Source organism: Tetrao urogallus, assembly GCF_951394365.1.
Source record: "Tetrao urogallus genome assembly, chromosome: Z".
NCBI classification, from domain to species: Eukaryota; Metazoa; Chordata; class Aves; order Galliformes; family Phasianidae; genus Tetrao; species Tetrao urogallus.
The window spans coordinates 58,567,188-58,587,757 of record NC_136816.1 but is presented as its reverse complement, the minus strand read 5'-3'; the positions used below and the strand labels follow the sequence as shown (position 1 = coordinate 58,587,757).

The 20,570-nt window shown below is 40.6% G+C and overlaps 2 protein-coding genes across 2 annotated transcripts; one reads left to right on the top strand and one right to left on the bottom strand.

Moving 5' to 3' along the window:
• Positions 1-3,694: 3,694 nt before the first annotated feature.
• LOC306957176 (granzyme K-like) lies at positions 3,695-9,095 on the bottom strand (the record flags this gene model as incomplete). The annotated part of the gene is made up of 5 exons (XM_079548563.1): positions 3,695-3,856; positions 4,166-4,441; positions 6,290-6,437; positions 8,802-8,943; positions 9,035-9,095. The coding sequence occupies 5 exons, from the start codon at positions 9,093-9,095 to the stop codon at positions 3,695-3,697; spliced, it is 789 nt and encodes a 262-aa protein (XP_079404689.1).
• A 6,766-nt stretch (positions 9,096-15,861) lies between these two features.
• GZMA (granzyme A) lies at positions 15,862-19,762 on the top strand (the record flags this gene model as incomplete). Its single annotated transcript, XM_079548891.1, has 5 exons — positions 15,862-15,922; positions 16,654-16,792; positions 18,014-18,152; positions 18,884-19,162; positions 19,592-19,762. 5 exons carry the CDS (start codon positions 15,862-15,864, stop codon positions 19,760-19,762), a joined length of 789 nt encoding a protein of 262 aa, XP_079405017.1.
• Positions 19,763-20,570: the final 808 nt, after the last annotated feature.

Sequence of the window (20,570 nt, the reverse complement as noted above, 5' to 3'; positions counted from 1 at the left end):
ATGCTTCTTGTGCCTGTGTAACAGGCTATGAGCAATGCATCAGGCTGCTCAGCTCCTTATGAAACACCCTTAACTAAAAGACCTCAACAAAAACAGAGAGAGTTGCAAATATAAAAACAAAAGCAACCTTGGCAAAAGCTAAGTAAACTTAGACAAGCTGCAAAGTACAAATGTAGATGGAGTCTAGCTGCAGCCTAGGGCAGAAGGATTTCTGGCACAAGACTCCATTAATCTACTCAGAATTTCCAATGAAGATAAAAAATAGAATAAAATAAAATAAAATAAAATAAAATAAAATAAAATAAAATAAAATAAAATAAAATAAAATAAAATAGAATAAAATAAAATAAAATAAATAAACCACCAAAAAAAAAAAAAAAAAACATTATGAAGGAATTCATCTTGTACAAGGAACCGGTATTTGGAAACTGGAGAGTAATGTGAAAAGAAACTGAAAAGGAACACCCCACAAAAACTTAGAGGTTAGTGTTGGGGTGTGAAAGGGTAAAAGAGACAAGAAGAGAGTTCTCCTTTTGAAGAAAAATGAAACTGCAAATATTGTGCTGGGAACAGTAAATGTACAGTATACGGCACCACTATCTGCTAAAGACTAGCTCTTCCTAGTTTCTTAAGAACGTGAGATTACTTTTGTCAGGATTCATGCATATCTGTTGTTACAGAACTGTGATGTATTTGGAACTACTTTCTGTGGCTTTCTTGTTTTCAGAGCATTTCTGAGAACCAGCCAGCAGTGGTTTCAGCAGTGACACTTGTGGTCAACCTGTATAGTTAAAATTACTCCATCTTTCCTAGATGTGTGATATGCACCTATTCTTTGTTGCAGAACTGTGTGTGCTTCCACTGTGTGCTTTCACCGTTGCTAATAAAATGCAGAATTGCAGAGCATTTTGCATCCCCAGTTCAAAACTAACTCCTGGCGTACACAGTGTGTGACCCAGAGGGGCTGGTGGGCAAGCACTCAAATGTGAGAATCTGAGTCATTTTTGCAAGACAGATGTTTATCCCCTTGCTTTTCTGTGGGGTGGATTGACTGCCCACAACACTTTTGCATGGTTACATTCAGTTTTCAGAACCCACATGTTGGATGTTCGTGAATAAGCTGTTTTGTGGTATGGAATGCTAGTACTACTAGAGGTGAACATTTGTCTTTGTGCTGTTGCACAGAAAGACAAGGCACTGATCTCCACCCACGTGCATGGAGCCAAAAGCATGCCGGCCATTTATCATCTTAGAAAAGCAACCACTTTTCTGAAAGCAGGACAAGGTCTGATATTACATGTGTGGCCACATGTGAGACCAAGTGTACATGTGTGTATATGTACTCCTAGACTCTAATCCTCATATAGCGACACACAGAGAATTCATGTAAGTACCAGCCAGGGTGTGGGTGTCCAACCTTTCAATTTGCTTAGGTCACACTGAGTGAAAAAGGATTGTCTTGGATCAAATATAAAATATGTAGGATAGTTAATGTAAACATTAGTTCACAAATGTACGTACTGCCAAAAAGTCATGACATGAATAAGGCATGATTGTGAAGCGAGGGATGTTTTTCTCTGATAAGACAAGTTTTATGAATGTCTGCTAAAGAGATACAATCAAAGATCATGATTTTTTGGTTGGATATCTGGGTGTACCTCCATACATTCCACTTCAAAAATTTACTTATGTCCACTGAAAATAAAGTTGGAACTATACCAAATACAGATTTTTTTCAGCAATTGAGAAACCTGTTCTCAAATTCCCTTATCAAAATGGAAAGCAAAGCTGCGTATTTTTTGTTCACAATACCATGTATAGTCAGTATATCTAAATGCTTAATGGTAGGATGGAGTGGTTGAGCTGGCTGTGGCTTGCAATGAGGACCATGTTGGTGCTGGCTGAAGACAGCAAGGAGTTCTTTGGTCATGCTATATATATATCACCGATATCTCCTGGGATGGGTTGAATCCAGGCCAGGACATAGGCACGTGCGTGAGCCTGGCTACATGACTCCCATGCTGTGGCTTTGGGCCCCATGACAGGGCAGGCTCTTGGGGCAGTTAGATCTAGCAGCTGGAGGCCTGGCAATAATGCCCTTCAACCTTCTACACGACCATAAAGAGGAAGAGATGCTCTAAGTGAAGTGAAGGCACTGCAGAAGATTGCATACACAACAGCTCAATCAGAATTAACTGCTGGACTGTGGCTTCCACGCTGCATCAGTTCTGTGAGCATATGATGTGACCCTGGGCAGCTGGCTTGGATCAGACAGCCTACAGAGATGCCTTCCAACCTCAAGCATTCTGGCATTACTGCTCACCAGAAACTAAGATACAGTTAGTGTGTGGAAAATCTTTGTCTCTGGGAGATGAAATGCCAATATTACTGCAGTATGGGGCTTTGAAGAGTCTCTTGTAAGGATAGGAAGTAAGATATCCTTGCTGTCATTTAACTTAAAAATGTAAAAGATACTAGTTACTATCTGTAGCGTCCTTTGAGACCTCCCAGATGAAAAGTATGAACAACAGCATATTATTCTTTGCTCTCTTATATCATTTGCCCATTTGTTCCAGTTTTTCCCAATTTCTGTGTTCCTGGCCTGAGCCAGTTCTCACCAGCATCTTTTAACATCTTGCCATGACCTTCAGTGAGAATAGGATGAAGCTTCCATAAACCATATAGGCAAGTTTCACTACACTGGGACAGATCACCAGTACACATTTGCAAGGCCTGTTTGTTCCTTTACCTACATACTATCCACAAGATACCTTTCCTTTGCTCAGTTCAGTGATGCAGCTGCTGATCAATAACCAAGGCCAGTATGCTGATGTGCTGGAGTTATTTATTCATATGTGAATATGAATATACGAATGACCCCAAAATCTGCAGTATAGATGCAGATTAATATGATAACAAAAGAACTGCAGAAACTCTGTAAATTGTCACTTCCAAGTATAATTGAAAAGAAAGAAACTCAAGAATGCTCAGAAGAGAATGGGAATACAGCAAGCCAACCACAGGCTTATTCAGAAACACAGAAGGTAAGTCTGTTATTAGAAGTCTGTTGAAATCCACCACAGAATCTAAAATCTCTGTTTAGCTGTTAGACAGACACAGTATTAGAGAAGTATAATTACTCCCATTATAATGAATAGTTACTCTTTTTTCATGCTATCTATGGAAGATAAATTGGAAAAATGTTTGCTGGCTTTTTATTTTCGTTCCGAGAATGAATCTAGTTAAAGAAATTTTCCGTAATAGTTAAAGTATTTGGTTTTTTAAAATGTAAAAATGAAGTACTTGAACATTTAAAATTGAACATAGAACTTTTTTACTAATTTTTCTCATTCAACAGATGTCATATTCACTATCAGTCAAAAACAGAATTTTTCTGTGAAAACACATTCAAAAATTTTGTCCTGTCACAGCCACAATGAAAAAGGTGACTTATCACTTTCCAGTCACACTAAAAGTCAGGGTGAAATCACAAACTGAGTTATCTGAGAGGCAATTTCCTACTGAAGATGAACAAATATTATCTGTACAAAGGGGAATACTGCTGCCTTTTAAACTCAGAAAGCTGTGATTTGTAAAGGTGTAATGCCAGGAAGCACTTCGTAAAGTTGGCACGCCAAGGCAGCACCCTGTTCTGAAGCACAGCTCTCTATTTACTGGGGCTGTCTTGCCTGTCTCATGCCTCTCCATTAAGAGAAATGGTTTTTTTAATCCAGTCAATGTATTTTTCAGTCAGTCGCGTGTAAACTCCAGGCTTGTCTCCCATTCCACATTTTTCTCCAAAGGAAACAATCCCGCTGTATTTTCTGCCACAGATGAGTGGCCCACCTGAGTCTCCCTAAAACAAAACAGAAAGAAAGATCAGCGTGGTTTTCTCTCTCCAGAAAAACATGCAGTGCCATGTGCACCTTGTGTAAGCATGTTTAATTTTGTATTGTTAGATATGGGCATCTGGAAAAGATCAGATAATTCAGACTCTGAAAGTTCTTCTTTCTGTCCGTTAGTTATAAACAACACCTGAGGAGAGCAGCTTATCTGAAGAAACGCATCTGCAGTGAACTGAGGTAATTCCCCAGCACTGTTGTTCTTAGTGAAAGGAGTATGGTAATTAAAAGCACATCCCTTTCTCTTTTTAATTGCTTCTTACCTTGCAAGCATCTCTCTTTGAAAACATCATTTTCTCTCCAGCACACAACATGTTCCTGGTTATATTCAAGACTTTTTGCTTTTTATTATATTTTCTCTCACAGTCTTTTCTATCAACAATTTTAACAGTTGCTTCCCGAAGACATTTTGGCAGCTTTCCTGGAGACGTTTCTCCCCATCCGGCCACTGTGCACTTTGAGCCAGGTTTGATATCTGCACCAGTGTCAGGAAGCGACAAACATTTCACATATTTATTCAGATTTGCCATACGATCCAGCTGAAAAAAAATAAATAAATAAACATCTTTCTCATGCAGAAAGGATGGGAAGTATAATCTTCAATTCAGTTAGCTACATGATCTCTTTTTACCACTACTTTTCTTTCTAATAAAACGCTTTTCAGTATTTAGGAACTGATTCTGAACTTAATCACACTTCTGTAAATCCAGAAGTACTTTTCTGATTGTTCCAGATCTATGACAGCACTATGAATTCAAGTCCAGATTTTCCACCAATTACTGTAGAAAATTAAAAACCTGTGCAGGAGTCAGGTTGTTGGATGTATATCCATTCAATAACCCAGCTTGCACTAAACTACTGTGTTGAAATCAGACTTAAGTGACAAACAGAAAAGTCCCAAAGCACTTGGGAGTCAATATGCTCAGCACCACAGATGTAAAGAAAAATTGTAAACAACTAGACATGACAGCAGAGGTCTCAGCTGAGGGAAAAATAGGTTTTGAACTCTTCAGACTGCCAGATTTAAATCTGAGAGAGCAAGGGCTTAAATGATCCAAACTATATGCTATATTTTATTGGCCTTTATCTGACAGATTCATCCTTTGGCAGAGGTCATTTTTTGGACTGTAAATGAAAATATAGCAAACAATAACACACATACTCAATGCACTGTAAGGACTTGCAGTTACTGAACTGAGCATTCTTTCTATTTTACACATGGTCACTGCACTGCAAATTAACTTCACAAATGCTTACATGTTTTACTGAATGGCTGTCAGATACAAGATTCTAGCTTTATACTTTTTTTAAAAGGTACTGTAATGAATTATGTGTTTAATTAAAAATCCCTACGGATTATTAACTCTGTTGCTGTTGAGAACTTCTGAGCAAAGAAGGTTTACCCCAAGTCACTAAGCACTCCATCAGAACAGAACTGTAGCAACAGGAGGTGAACCCTGCTTCTAACATTATTCCTGTTGCTGAGTCACAGTCAGACAAAGGATTTTAAGGTATCTGTCATTTTGGAACACAGCTGTAGCTGTTAGCTCTAGAAATAACACTTTGTAGTGATCCATTTTAGTATAGTGTCCATTCTCATCAAATAACCCGCTATGGCTTATAAACAGAGACATAACAGTAAAGCACAGTTTGAATAAATGAATAAAAATCCATCCACGATTTCTTAGGCGTTGTACAAAAGTCATGAAGTTTCTAAAGATACAGACAAAATGATGTACAACTCTCATCTTTCCTGAGGGCTTTAGGTTGGCACTGAGACTGTTGTACAGGGCGGCAGTCCTCCATTGCCAGTTCTCCAGAACACCTGCAGATTTTCTGCACAGACACAAGCCTCCTTCTATTCAAAACACCCATGCCCACCCCATGTGACCAGGCTGAGCCAAGAGCTGGTATGCAGGAAATTTGTACATCTCTGCCTCATAAGGGCACACAGGATGATGGTTGTACAATCTAGGATATCTTTCCATTCCACAGTATCACGAGCCCTCTTCATTATGAGATTCTTCATTATGAGCTCTGTGTGCCTAGAGCTGAACTATTCTAGGTCTTTACTCATAATTCTGCCTCATGTGGTCACCCTTAATAATTAAGAATGGGTTTCATGCCCATTTTGTAATCTGTGCTGTGCTTTCAGAAGGGTTGCAGCAGTGAGTGGTTAAATGTGTCTTTACAACAGAATGGGCTTGAAATGTCAGAGTTACAAGATTCAGAGATCTTGTAACTGCATCTAGATCTGTACAACCAAAGCAGAGTTTTCAGTGATGTTGTTAAGCAAACAAAACAATGTACATTTCAATATCACAGAACAGCCAAAACAACCATTAACAATATTTCTTTTGTAATAATACAGTTGTGATTAACAGTACCTTGAGGAGCATTATATCATTTTCCTTTGAAGATCTGTTAAACAGGGGATGAGAAAAGAAGTGCACGATCTTAAATCTCTGTTGTTCTTTTTCAGCTTTGAATGCCTGATGGGCTCCAAGAACAACCCTAATATCCGATCTTTGCTTCCTATAATTTAAGGAAGAGCAGGAATAAGTCATTACTAGGACAAGAGCGACATTTCTCAGGATAAACAGAACTTGTGCAACACAAAATTAACAATTTAATTTTACAACTTGATTAAAAATAGGAAGGATATAGTTCATTGTGACACCTTAACATGAGCTTGTGTTTTCCTCTACAAACATTTATTCATTCCTTGTACTAACATTTCTTAACTGTAAATGTTATTTGCTAAAATAACTGTAAGATAACTGACTTTAAGGAGACCCCACAGCTTAGAATTGTTACAAAAAAGCCTACTTATTTTTTAGGGAGGACCACATGTACAAGGATTAGTGGTACTGATGCCTTTCAAATACATTTTCATGGATACCTGTGGTCACATGATCTAATCCTGCAAAGGACAGAAACATGCCTGGTTATAGGATAAAGGCTATCTTAATGACATCAGTGAAAACCCAGAGAGAGTTTCATGTCCAGTTCTTGCCAATAGATATTAGAAGTTAAGCAACTCAGATCTCCCTCTCCCCCAAGCTCTCTGAATATCATCAGAAACATTTATTCAAATATGTCTTTCTTGGTTTCGCTCTTCTCAATCTAGTGCAACCCAGCAAGAGGACGCTGTCAGAAGACACACTGCTGGTTTTCTGTTCTTCATCTTCAGCAACTCACTACACACAGGAAAACTAATTTGAGATAGAATTGAGACTTTATCAATCCAAGAAGAGTTATTTTCTTCTTTCCAGTTGCATGCCTTGTTGAAATATTCATTTATTTGCATATGAATTGTTCTTTGTGGAAATAGCTGCAGAGACCATACCGGAGCCTGAAAGAAAAAAAAAAATTTTTTCACTACTTACACAGTGGAAATTACTTTACAATCCCAAAGCTCCTTTCCTAGGACTCTTTCAAGTACATTCCACTGAAATGTATCTTGCTCCAGTAGTGGAAGTACTGCAACAGTGCAGAGAGGCCAAGCAATCTGCTGCTGCATATATAGACAAATCACAGATTAGTCATAGAACGGCTTGGGTTGGAATAAACCTCAAAGAACATCTAGTTTCAATCTTGTCATTTCAATCTTGTCATTGGCAGGTTTGCCAACATGCAGATCAAGCATCAGCTCAGGTTGCCCTGGGTCCCATCCAGCCTGGCACCATTGTGCACCTCAGGAAGAGACCAAACAGATGTTTCAATTCCCCACAATTATACAGACTCAGCCAACTCTAAGTTGGTTCAAAAAATGTCTTTGTTACAAAACCAAATCAGTGACTAGACCCATCCACTCAGCAAGACCAGAGACAGCCAGCGCCCTTTCCTATGAGTAGCTCCAAATTTAAATTTTTACAACTGTAACTGACTGGATATCTTGAACCCTGAAGGGTCAAAGACTCCCACAAGAATGTAACTTAACTCCAAAGAGGGAGGTCAGGATTTTGTTTTGTAAATGTGTAAAACAGCACATGCTATGCTTGAATATTTCTACCCTTTTTTTTGTTTGTTTGTTTGTTTGTTTGTTTGTTTTTTAAAAAAAGCAACCAAACATGACTCAAGTGAAGAACTGTGGAAGTTTATTTTCTAAGGAACCCCTGTCCCCTATTTCAGATTAATGATGGCCAAGCTGCCCATGCTGTGCTTGAGGAGGTCAGACGTCCACAAGTTTGTTATGATTGTCTTGCTTTCCATTACTTAAAAATACAGAAAAAAAAATATCAGGGGAGCAAAATATTATTTAGATAACATGTTTTAGCCAAAACAGGAGACTTTTACTTCCTAACGCGAACACTAGATGTCCCTCACTCTGAGCCAGCCCTCCAACATGTGTGCCAGCCTCAGCATATCCAGCTTGGGAAGAGGTGCTCGAATCCACATTTGGATCACCAAAAGGATGTAGCTCCTTGTCATAGTTGCTGCCCCGGCATTTTTTGCAAGCATCTGAGTTTTTATGGGCCTAAGAAAGGACACTTAAACTGAAAGGGAATGGGGTTTCCATCTAATTCAGCTTCAGCTCATGGTGTTCTGAAACCTAGTTCCATGCACACAGCTTTGTTTAAGCACTGTGCAGTATGTCCCCTTCTCTAAGACACTGTTGTTTCAAATGCATAGATAATGAGTTTGTTCTTTTAACAGCACAGTCAGTATCTTCCAGCACTGTCAGGATCTGACCAATGCAGATAACAGAACACTAAGCAGATCAAAGCAACCAACCAACTCAAAGCAGAATAAAAGTTCCTAAGTATGCTTGGTGAAAGAACTCCAGCTTTTACCAACCCTTAAAAAAATGAGTATCTACCTTTCTTTACTTATAGGCTTGAATATCATGACGCACCTCAGTGAAGAGCTATGAACACCACAGTATAAGGTACTTACTCACAATGTGCTGCTGTCAAAACCCACTTCTTTCTCACAAGAACTCCTCCACACACAGTTGTATTCTTTATCTGGATGGCAGCCATGAAGGGTCGGGAATGGGCACGCACGCAGTGTCCTCCAGTAATGTCACTGCAGCCATCTGAAAGGCAATAGAACAGAAGCTATGTTCCCCACCTGTTAGCCAGAGGAAATATGAATTAGGATGTTTTTACTCTTAGAGCGCTTCTTACATCTCAGGGGTAGGATAACAGCAATTACAGAGAGAAAAAGAGCTAAGAGGTGGCTGGTCATAGCTTCTGTTACTTACTGATGCAAAATAAGAGAACACCTTTCTATTTAAATGTTTCCTACAGGATATAGTGGTTAAGAGGTTTGATGAGAAACTCCTCCTCTTGAAGTTTCCCTTCCTCCATAGTATTATATTAACTGCAGCTCTGCTCTGCTTCTTTAGGTTCTTTCTTCTTTAAAACCTGCCTGTCCCTGAGTCCATGGCATTCATCAGTTCACATCTCACAGGAACTTCAGCAGACCTGCACACTGGTCTTATGCTAGAAAACAAGTGCTAAGAAAGCTACATGTGATAAATGCATAATACAACCTACTACATCAGAGAATTCAACAACTCTTTAAAGAAGCGCAAATGAATGAATGAGACAAGAAATAGAAGAGTCACTTGAAAAGGCTTCACTGAGAACTGGCAGAAATCTGGAGCTGGTAGCCTAGGAACACCTAATACCTAATACCAACTATACATACTAAGGGCAATACAGTTTTTTTCTTAGCAGTTATTTTTGTGGGAGCAGGGTTCAGATGTACAAACTCCTACAGTGAGCGGGACTCAAATGCAAATAAGATTCTTTGTCAGTAGTCACCAAATAAAAGATTAAAAGACACAGTGGTGAGATAGACTTTTCTACTGCTCACCCCTGTGCCTGTACCCACACTTTGCATATCTTGTTGGTAAACCACTACAAGAAACAGCACATCACCACATTAAAAAAACTGCTATCGGCTTAAGCACCATTAGAAAGAATCAGAAATCATAGAATCATAGAATCATAGAATCACTAAGGTTGGAAAAGACCTAAAAGATCACCCAGTCCAACCGTTCACCTATTCCCAATAGCTCCTACTAAACCATGTCCCTCAACGCAACATCCAGTCTTTCCTTGAACACCCCCAGGGTCGGTGATTCCACCACCTCCCTGGGCAGTCCATTCCAGTGCCTGACCACCCTTTCTGAAAAGTAATACTTCCTCATGTCCAGCCCGAATTTCCCCTGGCGTAGCTTGAAACCATTCCCCCTGGTCCTATCACTAATGACACGAGAGAAGAGGCCGACCCCCAGCTCACTACAACCTCCCTTCAGGAAGTTATAGAGAGCAATAAGGTCTCCCCTGAGCCTCCTCTTCTCCAGGCTGAACATTCCCAGCTCCTTCAGCCTCTCCTCATATGGCCTGTGTTCCAGACCCCTCACCAGCTTCGTTGCCCTTCTTTGAACACGTTCTAGGGCCTCAATATCTTTCTTGCAGTGAGGGGCCCAAAACTGGACACAGCACTCGAGGTGCGGCCTGACGAGTGCTGAATATAGGGGAACAATCACCTCTCTGCTCCTGCTTGCAACACTGTTTCTGATGCAAGCCAGGATGCCATTGGCCTTCTTGGCCACCTGGGCACACTGTCGGCTCATGTTCAGCCGAGCATCAATCAATACCCCCAGGTCCATTTCCTCTACGCAGTCCTCCAGCCACACCGCCCCAAGCCTGTAGTGTCGCCTGGGGTTGTTGTGGCCGAAGTGCAGGACCCGGCATTTGGCCTTGTTGAAACTCATCCCATTGGCTCCAGCCCAGCTCTCCAGCCTGTCCAGATCCCTCTGTAGGGCGTCGCTACCCCCAGGCAGATCCACGCTTCCAGCCAATTTGGTGTCATCTGCGAATTTACTGAGGGTGCACTCGATGCCCTCATCGAGGTCATCTATAAAGATATTGAAGAGGACAGGCCCCAGCACCGACCCCTGCGGAACACCACTCACGACCGGTCGCCAGCTGGATTTGACTCCATTCACCACCACTCTCTGCGCCCGGCCCTCCAGCCAGCTCCTTACCCAGCCAAGAGTGTACCCATCCAAGCCCCAAATGTAACCAACCCAACTTATTTAGCTCTTACTTAAGAGAAAATAGCAGCTCTGCAGATCGTTGAATGAGATTACAATTGAGACACTTATAGCACAGAATCTTTCTATAAAATTTGAAAGCATTACACAATGCAAAGCTATGTAACACGTTTTTGGTTTTTTTTTTCAAAAAACTCTTCCCAAGTTCATTTAAGTGAAAAAAAATTACTTTATCTTACAAAAGGGTCAGCTCTAGGTACCCCAGAATCACTCCCCATTCTCAAGATAATCTTGAGATTATTCACACACTGGAGGTTACCTCTGCAAATAATTTCTTTTGCCTGCGGGATCCTTAAGACATGATGACTTACAAGTTTTTATGGCTTTGTCCTGACACTAAGTGACTGATATCTTCATACTGTGATCAAGCAGAAGACTCGTATATTTCTGCAGCATAATACCTGATGTATTCTGCCATGTACATACAATTTTGTAAATGTTACATTGGTTGAGGTCTCCCTAAATTAACTAGTTCAACCATGCTGCTAAATTATTCTGCGATATTGCACAGCAAATAGACAAAAATAAGCCTTCATTTTTGCACACAGCTGAGGCAGAAAAGACAATGGAAGCAGAGGGGAAAGTGAAATAGGCATTTAGAGCAGAAAAGGGAATTAAGGGCAAGAAATAACGTCAGGCTGAATAAAATTGAAAATGGGTAGCACAATGAGTATTAAGATCGGTAAATAATGTATGGCTAGACACTACAAAGCAAATGTAAGCACATTGATAGCAAAAAAAAAAGCAAAAAAAAAAGCAAAGCACAGTGATACACTGGGGTTGGCTGGGTCTGGAGCAGCACAGGGAGAGTCAGAGAAGACACTGTGCTCCTGGTGGCTGCCTGCTCCACACTGCTCTCCTGTCCTCCCTTCCCTTCCATGCCTCCTCAGCTCAGGCAACTGGAGTTCTGTAAAGTGTAGAGCTGAGGTCTAAATTGGCATCCTGCAATGGTCTAAAATTGTACTTATGTTCATCCAAAGCAGCACAAAAAGCAGCATGAATGAAAACTGAGCATAGTTACTGGGGAAATTCAGTATGAGATAAGAGTCAGAGAAGTGTTTGACACATTCAGAATAGAGCAACCCATTGACCCATGCTTAATGCCCATGGGAAACTTCCTCAGAGTCAAAGGCTTTATCTTGTACTGCAGTTTCTGTTGAGGGAGTGACTGTATATTGTGGGCAAGGTGGAGGAAAGAGCAGAACACTTTTTCGTTACATTTGTCAGACCTCTTGATACCCAGCTGCTTATGCTGCAGAGGAGCTAATAAAAAAATTGATGATGAACTCTATGGAGAAGGCACTTTTGTTCTGAGGTTTCCTCCTTTATACACAGAATACCAATATAATCTAAACTTGACCATAAACTAACTTACTGCCAAAGCCAAAGAAGCCCAGCCAACTTTCAATTTTTCAGCCTCATTTAATGAGTTAAAACCAGAAGAGTAGTATTTGAGTATGAAACTACTAAAGTGAAGATCTGCGTGTCAATCTGACCTTTAATAACTATACAGTCAAACCTGGGAGTAAGAGCTTGTGAAGAAAGCAGTCAGTTGTTATCAAACAGAAGTCTAGATAGCATATTCTTAACTCTAACCATCAATATAAACGGCGTCTCTCAGGATTAGAGACGTAGAATTTTTTTTAAGGCACTGTTGTGCAAATAGCTAAGAAGTTACAGAAAAATAACTTCAGAAATATCTAAGAGTTTGTTTATAGATTGAAAGAAATATTAACTGATTACAGAAGATTTGTTTTCGGATAGTAGGCATAGAGTAGCCTGGAAATATCTGGGAACATTCGGTATTCTATGTTTCCCAAATAGTTTTTCTTGAAAATAGATCAGGTAAACATAAGATGATACTTTCCAAGCCTCTTCTTTTCTAGACATCACACCTCATATAGGAATATATAAGGTTGAATCACTGTAGTTGTATGAGTTCAAGCAGATCTCACTTGTAGAACACATGGTAAGACTTCCTATTAAAACGCTGTCAGCCCTTGACATCTATTTACAAATGATAAGTGAAACAAGAGTATCTGTGTCACTTGATAATATTGTGTGCAGGACAGTACTGAAAAAAGGATGTTAACAGTGCTGATAGTTATTGGGGATACATGTGCAGGTAGTTAGGAGAAAACTGAAAGGAAACTAAAAGCTTGGTATGGTTTGCAATCATGGATCTATTGCCATGTCACATAGGTAATCATGACTCCAATGTGCAATCTCAAAGAGCTCTGCAATCTCTAAAAAAGGCTCCACTTCTACCTTCTTCAGAGAAATCACCAACAACTACCCTCTGCACAGATGGGAGGACAATGGTAAATATTTGTCAGCTGTTTGGTCATATATGGGTAAAAAACACATCAAGCTGAGCCAACTGAGCTTGAAGATGTGACACAGCCAGCACGCAAAAGCTTCCTGCAGACTAATAAGCCTAAAGTCACCCAGAAACCTATCAGGCTGTGTAGCAGTGGATCTTTGATGAATACAGTCAGTTAACAGAATATCTGAAATTCCAGTTTAATACTGATGGAAGGAAGATATTCTATAAGTGGCTATATATTTGGAAAGGAAGGATTTGAGGAACTGTGCCTTTACAAGCCTCCAATAACATTTATTTAGTTTACAGAACTCAGTTTGGGTGCATGAAACTAGGCATTCTGTGAAATCAGACAGCATGGGTTCATGAAAGGCATGCCGTGCTTGACCAACCTCATCTCCTTCTACGACTGGGTGACCAGACTGGTAGACGAGGGGCAGACTGTTGTCTACCTAGACTTCAGCACAGCCTTTGACGTGGTCCCTCACAGGATTCTCCTGGGGAAACTGGCTGCCCGTGGCCTGCACAGGTATAGCCTTCTTTGGGTGAGAAAGTGGCCAGAGGGCCATGCCCAGAGGGTAGTTAGTGGTGAATGGAGTGTAGTCCAGCTGGCGACCTGTTACAAGTGGTGTCCCCCAAGGGTCGGTACTGGGGCCCATCTTGTTTAATATCTTTATTGATGACCTAGAAGAGGAGATTGAGTGTACCCTCAGTAAGTTTGCAGATGACACCAAGCTGGGAGGTGGTGTGGATCTGCGTGAGAGTAGGGAGGCCCTTCAGAGGGATCTGGATAAGCTGGATCGCTGGGCTGAGGTGAATGGGATGAGGTTCAACAAGGCACTTTGGGCCACAACAACCCCATGCAGCAGTATAGGCTTGGGGATGAGTGGCTGGATGAGTGTGAAGAGGAAAGGGACCTGGGGGTGTTGGTTGATGCTCGGCTGAACATGAGCCGACAGTGTGCCCAGGTGGCCAAGAAGGTCAGCGGCATCCTGGCCTGCATTAGAAATGATGTGGCCAGCAGGAGCAGGGAGGTGATCATCCCCTGTATTCAGCACTGGTGAGGCCGCACTTCGAGTACTGTGTTCAGTTTTGGGCCCCTCACTGCATGAAACACATTGAGTCCCTGGAGCATGTGCAGAGAAGGGCAACAAAAGTGGTGAGGGGTCTGGAGCGCAAGTCTTATGAGGAGGCTCAGAGGTGACCTTATTGCTCTCTACTTCCTGAAGGGAGGTTGTGATGAGGAGGGTTTTGGCCTCTTCTCCCAGACAACAAGCAGGACCCAAGGAAATGGCCGCAAGTTGTACCAGAGGAGGTTTAGATTAGACATAAGGAAGAACTTTTTCTCTCAGAGGGTGGTCAGGCACTGGAATGGCTGCCCAGGGAGGTGTTGGAGTCGCCATCCCTGGCCGTGTTCAAGAGGCGTCTGGATGAGGAGCTGTGAGATATGATTTAGTGGCTTGTGATAGCAATGGTGATGGGAGGATGGTTGGACTAAGTGATCGTTCAGGTTGTTTCCACCCTTGTGATTCTGATTCTGTGATTTGAGTCATGTGTTTTCTTGTCACCTACACAGGGCTTGGAGAAATGACATGACATCTATAGGAGTAGCATGGCCTTATGTGCCAGCAGCTAAAGGTTCAGTTAGACATAAGACTGCTTAAAACACTTTAAATGGCATTAAACACTGCTGTAGACCACTAAACCACACTGCACAGAAGCTCACCCAGTCTAAAGCTCGCAATAAAAGATCAGATGCTGAAAGAAGAAAATATCAGATTCCTTGGCCATGAGGCATTCCTGAATAGTATAGATAACTTTCTAATGGGAAATGGGCTGGGATTCCTCTCTCCTCATTTCAGAGATTGGAATCAGATCCACAAAAAAGGCATGAGCAAGTGTCTCACTCAGACACCTACCTGTGAGAAAGGCACATTTTCTCCTATTTCAGCCAGTGTCCAACTAATGAAGCTAGCAGAGCTTCCAGAGTAATTAAGTTCAAGTAAACAGATTCCTAGCAACTGATCTGCTGAATATCTCTGTAAGATCCTTTGAATATGTTGACCAGGTAGACTTCAGCAATTAGCATTTATGATTAAACTGCAGACACTAAGGCATGTGAGATGGGACAGCATGGTATGGTCTCCCTTTTGTTACGCAAGGTCTTTATCCTCTGGGTATTCAAGCTTAAGCACATTGCCCTGAGGCGTCTAAAATGGAACTAAAGATCTTCAAGTGAGCTACAGAATCAAACTTACACTTATGAGTTCCACTGTGTAAGCAGACAGGTGGTGACCTGCAAGATTTCACTTCAGCACTGATACTAGCTCTCTGCTAATGCTGCAGAGACAACATGAAGAGGGAGATACTGTCTTCACACCACAACAGATGACATGATTTCTCATTCACACTTCTGCTGTGAGCTATATATTCAGGAAGGTCTTAATGTTTTTTTCACAGTTACAGATGTCAAATGTCCTTAAGAGGAAAAATAAAACCCACATCCTTTTTGTTTAGGTATATATCACAGAGTGAACAGGGGAGGACTCCAGGCAGACACCATGGGTGTTTTTCTCACTCTGTCCACCTCTGCTGCCATCGTTCTCCTGATAATCCCTGGAGGTAAGTGCACAGTTTGATCCTTTTGAAGGTAAACATTGACATACAGAGTTCCATTTAAGTAGAATATATTAGCATAAAGTAGCTGCAATTACTATTGGAGTTAAAATTATGATGTCTTTCTATCTTTCTTATTGTCTTTGATCTTCCCATACAAACCAAATAATTTCTGAATGGATAATCGTAATTAAAACTGCACAGAGGACAAACCGTTTGGAAGAGTTCAGAGAAATTAATATAGCCATTTTCGATCAGTCACTCTACAGGCATATACATAGATGATTTCTTGATTTTCTGTTCTCTTGATTTTCTGTTCTCTTGAAAAGCATATTCATGTAATGTAACTTACCCTTTATAGCCCAGTTGCCAAGGGTTTGCCCAAGACAGACACTGCACAACATGTATCTAGTGGCAAGGCTAGGTTTCTTACAATGAAAGCTGAAAATTTAAACATATCAGAGAACTTCAGGACAATAAACCTGTGCAAGATCAATGACACTTAGGTTGTTCTTTTTTTCCTCAACATTCATGCCACTAACCTTATTTTAATGCCACTGAAAGACACATAAGTAGTGCTGCTGAGCACTTTTTAAAGCCTATCCTGAAGACCTGCATAGCAACATGTACATTCCTGCATGTCTGTATATTTCATAATTATGTTGAATGCACTTTTCTAAGAGTTCACAGTGCTTTGCAGCTTAGCTGTGTGTATTATGGCCTACTTTTATTTGTAGATTTGTGCGTGGATATCATCGGAGGACATGAAGTAACACCACACTCGAGACCATTTATGGCCATGCTCAAAGGAGAAGAATTTTGTGGAGGAGCTTTGATCAAGCCAAACTGGGTGTTAACAGCTGCTCATTGCGCTCTGTAAGTTGCTTCTCTAATTTGCAGGTTAGTGAGTACCCAGTTTCCCTCTTCAAGAAGAAAAGTCCATGTCTCTGCTAGTCTAGTGCATTTAGCATTACCACGATCAAGTTTTTAAACTTACAGTGACAACCATGTTTTGGTGAGTAAAAAATAATACAAGAAAGTACACTGATGTTCAGTGTTTCTGATATTTTACAATACACTTGTCATAGGAAAGCACAGAATAACAATGCTGAAATTGTGAATTTGGGGAAAGATCTATGCCTGTTCTCTCAAACAGTGCAATTGGCCAGAGGACTGGCCAGTCCAGATAGCTGCTTATAAAACAGAAACAAGTTCTTGTAATTTTATTCTATAAAAGACAGAGTTCATTACAGAAAGAGGCAGCACATAATTACAAAGGAGCAAAAAATCCTGCAGATGACAGGAGACATTTAGAGACCCGCTTTACAAATTCTGTTAGCTTCTTCCTGTCTGACTCAAGACATGGATGGCTGTTTGGCCTTGCACGCTCCCCCTGCCAGGCGAGATGTGAGGTTTACATCTCACGACCCACCCACTGCCTTTGCTAGGGGGACTGGAGCTGCTGCTGAGCCAGACCTCACACAGGCTCTGTCAACAGCCTGCTCAGGGCCAGTGAATCACTGGACTTGTAACCATTTATCCTGCTACCAGCCAAGCAGAGAGATAACTGGAATCTATGACAAAGAAAGCACAAGGTCCAAAAGCTGTGGAATCAACTTATAGTGAAGAGTGATCCTGGATGAGATCTCATTAAAAAAAAAATACATTACATAATTAATTTAAAATTGCTCAGGCAGCACTCACACAGCTCTTCATAGCTGAAGGAACAGCAGAATCACTTCCTCAGGGTTTTGATTGCTACAGTAAGAGGCAACTGAGGACCAGCCAGCACAGCTACTCTGACAAGCTTCACCATCCAGCTGCAGCAAACATCAAGCTCCCAAGAGAAACAGCAGGGGCAGCTTCTGAGTCAAGGACCCAAACCCTGTTGGTCGCTGGTGCAACTAGAATAGCATCAATTGTGATTCACTGACACAATTTTTCTAAACTACTTGTGGAAACAGACTAATCTTCTAAATTCTTCTAAATTACTGTTGCTTTACAGGCCTGCAAAAAGAGACTTAGAGCACCACCACAGCAAGGAATTATGGACTTGCAGCAGGTGAATCCCACTAACCATGTTATCTTTCTTCTCAGGGAAGGAGGCAGAGTTATTCTTGGAGCCCATTCACGGACAAAAAGGGAAAAAGAAAAACAGGTTATTAAGATTGCAAAAGAAATTCGCTACCCAGGCTACTCTCACGAAACAAAAGAACATGACATTATGCTGCTGAAGGTATAGATTTATTTACACACTACTGAAGGAATACACATCTCCTGTGATGCACTAGAGTTTTCATTCTTGTGAGGAAGAGAGATGGGAGTTTCTGAGAACATTGTTTCTTGGGTGATGCAGACTGGTCTGCAAATCCAGCCAATTGAGAGATTGGGGATACACTGCAGACCAAGACTCAACAATTCCTGTAATATATGCTAGTACTAGCAGTAGAAAAACTGTAGTTTGGCCAAGCTTTTCTGGCTTTTCAACGAAATACTAAATATTCATATACATATGAATATGAATTATTTTTACATATTTCAGATGTAAAAATAACTGGGATAAAAACCATAATATTCTAACTGAAAGATAGTTCCATTAAGAATTTATAACTTCTCTGGTTCTCATTTTTGCCAGCGTCTGTTACTGCTGCTTTTTCGTCCTAGGAAAAAAAGCTTAGATTCCCTATGTATAAATATCTCCCAATGCTTGTGGGTGCAGCAGAAGAAAAACAGGGTCTTTTTGGAGCAAATATTTCAGCAGTTGAATGGATTTTCATTGGAAAGTGGATATTCATTTTCCTTATTCCTACATTATCACACTGATTACATAAATTCCATCACAAACAGAAATCTCAAAAAAGGTTTGCAGTAATCCCTCATTTCCACAGGTGGAAAAGATCCAGTGATTAACATGCAGAGATCTCTGTCAGACTCTGTCATAAAAATTATCTTCCTTATCTTCTACAGCTTACGAAAAGAGCAAAAATTAATAACGCTGTGAAAGTCATTCCCCTGCCTACCTCTGGTAAAGATCTCAAACCAGGAACAACTTGTAGAGTAGCAGGATGGGGACAAACTGAGAATTACATGAAAAAATACCTGTCTGATACCCTGAAAGAAGCTAACGTCACTGTCATCAGTAGAACAATCTGCAATGACAAGAAACATTACAATTACAATCCTCGTATAACAAATAACATGATATGTGCAGGAGGATCCAAGAGAGAAAAAGCAGACTCATGTGAAGTAAGTATATTTATTGGCATTATCTGCTTTGACTACATTAAAAATACAACATAAAGTAGTAGTTTTTAGAAACATGGTATATCCCTACCTACAGTTCCAAAAGGAATAATACCACGAAAGAGTGAGTTTACTAGGGCTTCTTTTTCTAATCCTTAAAATAAAACACATCTGGATTTTCACTTTCAAAAATACTGGACATACCTTAGCACAGATCTAAGCAAATGGTCACACTGAAGTCTTTTTTTTATTATTATTTTTTGTTAATGATAAACTTAACTTCTGGAGGAGGGGGTGGTGGGAAGGTAAAGGGAAAAAAAAGGCATAGTCTACATATTTATTTCTACCATGCAACTGGAGTAAGTTTCAAGTAAGGGACAGATTTTGTAGCTTTTGTAAATATGAATGACAATTTTTCTCTTCCTGTTCCAGGGGGATTCAGGTGGACCCTTAATATGCAATAATGTGATGAAAGGTGTCACATCTTTTGGGAAGTCACCATGTGGTTCTCCTAATGGTCCTGGTGTCTACACTCTCATCACAAACCAGTACCTTAAGTGGATAAGGAAAACCATAGGCGGAGACTTACAGACCGAGTTTTGACCAAACTGTTTCCCACTTTGTGATTGTGCAACAAAATCTAGCTTTGAAATATGCACTCTGCTAGAACAGCTTTTGTAGTTTACAAAGCTATGGAGTCCATTTGTGACTCAAGCTTTCCGCTTCCTTGCGTTGTGCATTCAAACTGAGCTTTACATAGATGAGTACTTCTGACCAACTGTCAAATCAAAGTGTAATTTCTACCTTTCATTTATTTGAAGCTTCTGCATGTCAACTCTGCATGTAATCTGCATTAAATAAGAGAAATGGCAATAAAATCTATTTCTCAAAGTTGTCAGTTTATGTGGTACACTGTGTCTGTTGCAGTATAAATATTCCATGCCAATAATGTTTGGGATATGCAAGATTTAAACGGGAGGGGAGGGGAGGGGAGGGGAAAACAGCTGAAAACAGCTGAAAAGCTGAGAAGTGACAGAAAGTGTCTCAGCTGAAGTACCAACATGAATTGAGTGCTGTCTGTATTACAAGGAAAAAGAAAAAAAAGGAGAAAGAAATACATTATTCGAGACTCATAGAATCATTAAGGTCAGTCCTATGATTCCATAGTTTTTTTGTTTGTTTTTGCATTACAAATAGCACTTTTTCATATCGATACTCCAGCTGAGACACCTCCATGGTTCCAACTCTGCCACTGAGCAGTGGAATTTTTAAGTGCTTCAACAACTACTTGTCAAACAGCAAACAGATCCATTGTGAAAAATGTCTCTCCCCACCTCTATGTTGACATATGGGTATTTTCAATGCAGTGAATGCCTCAAGGAGGGGGCAGTTTTATTTTGTTTCTTTGGGG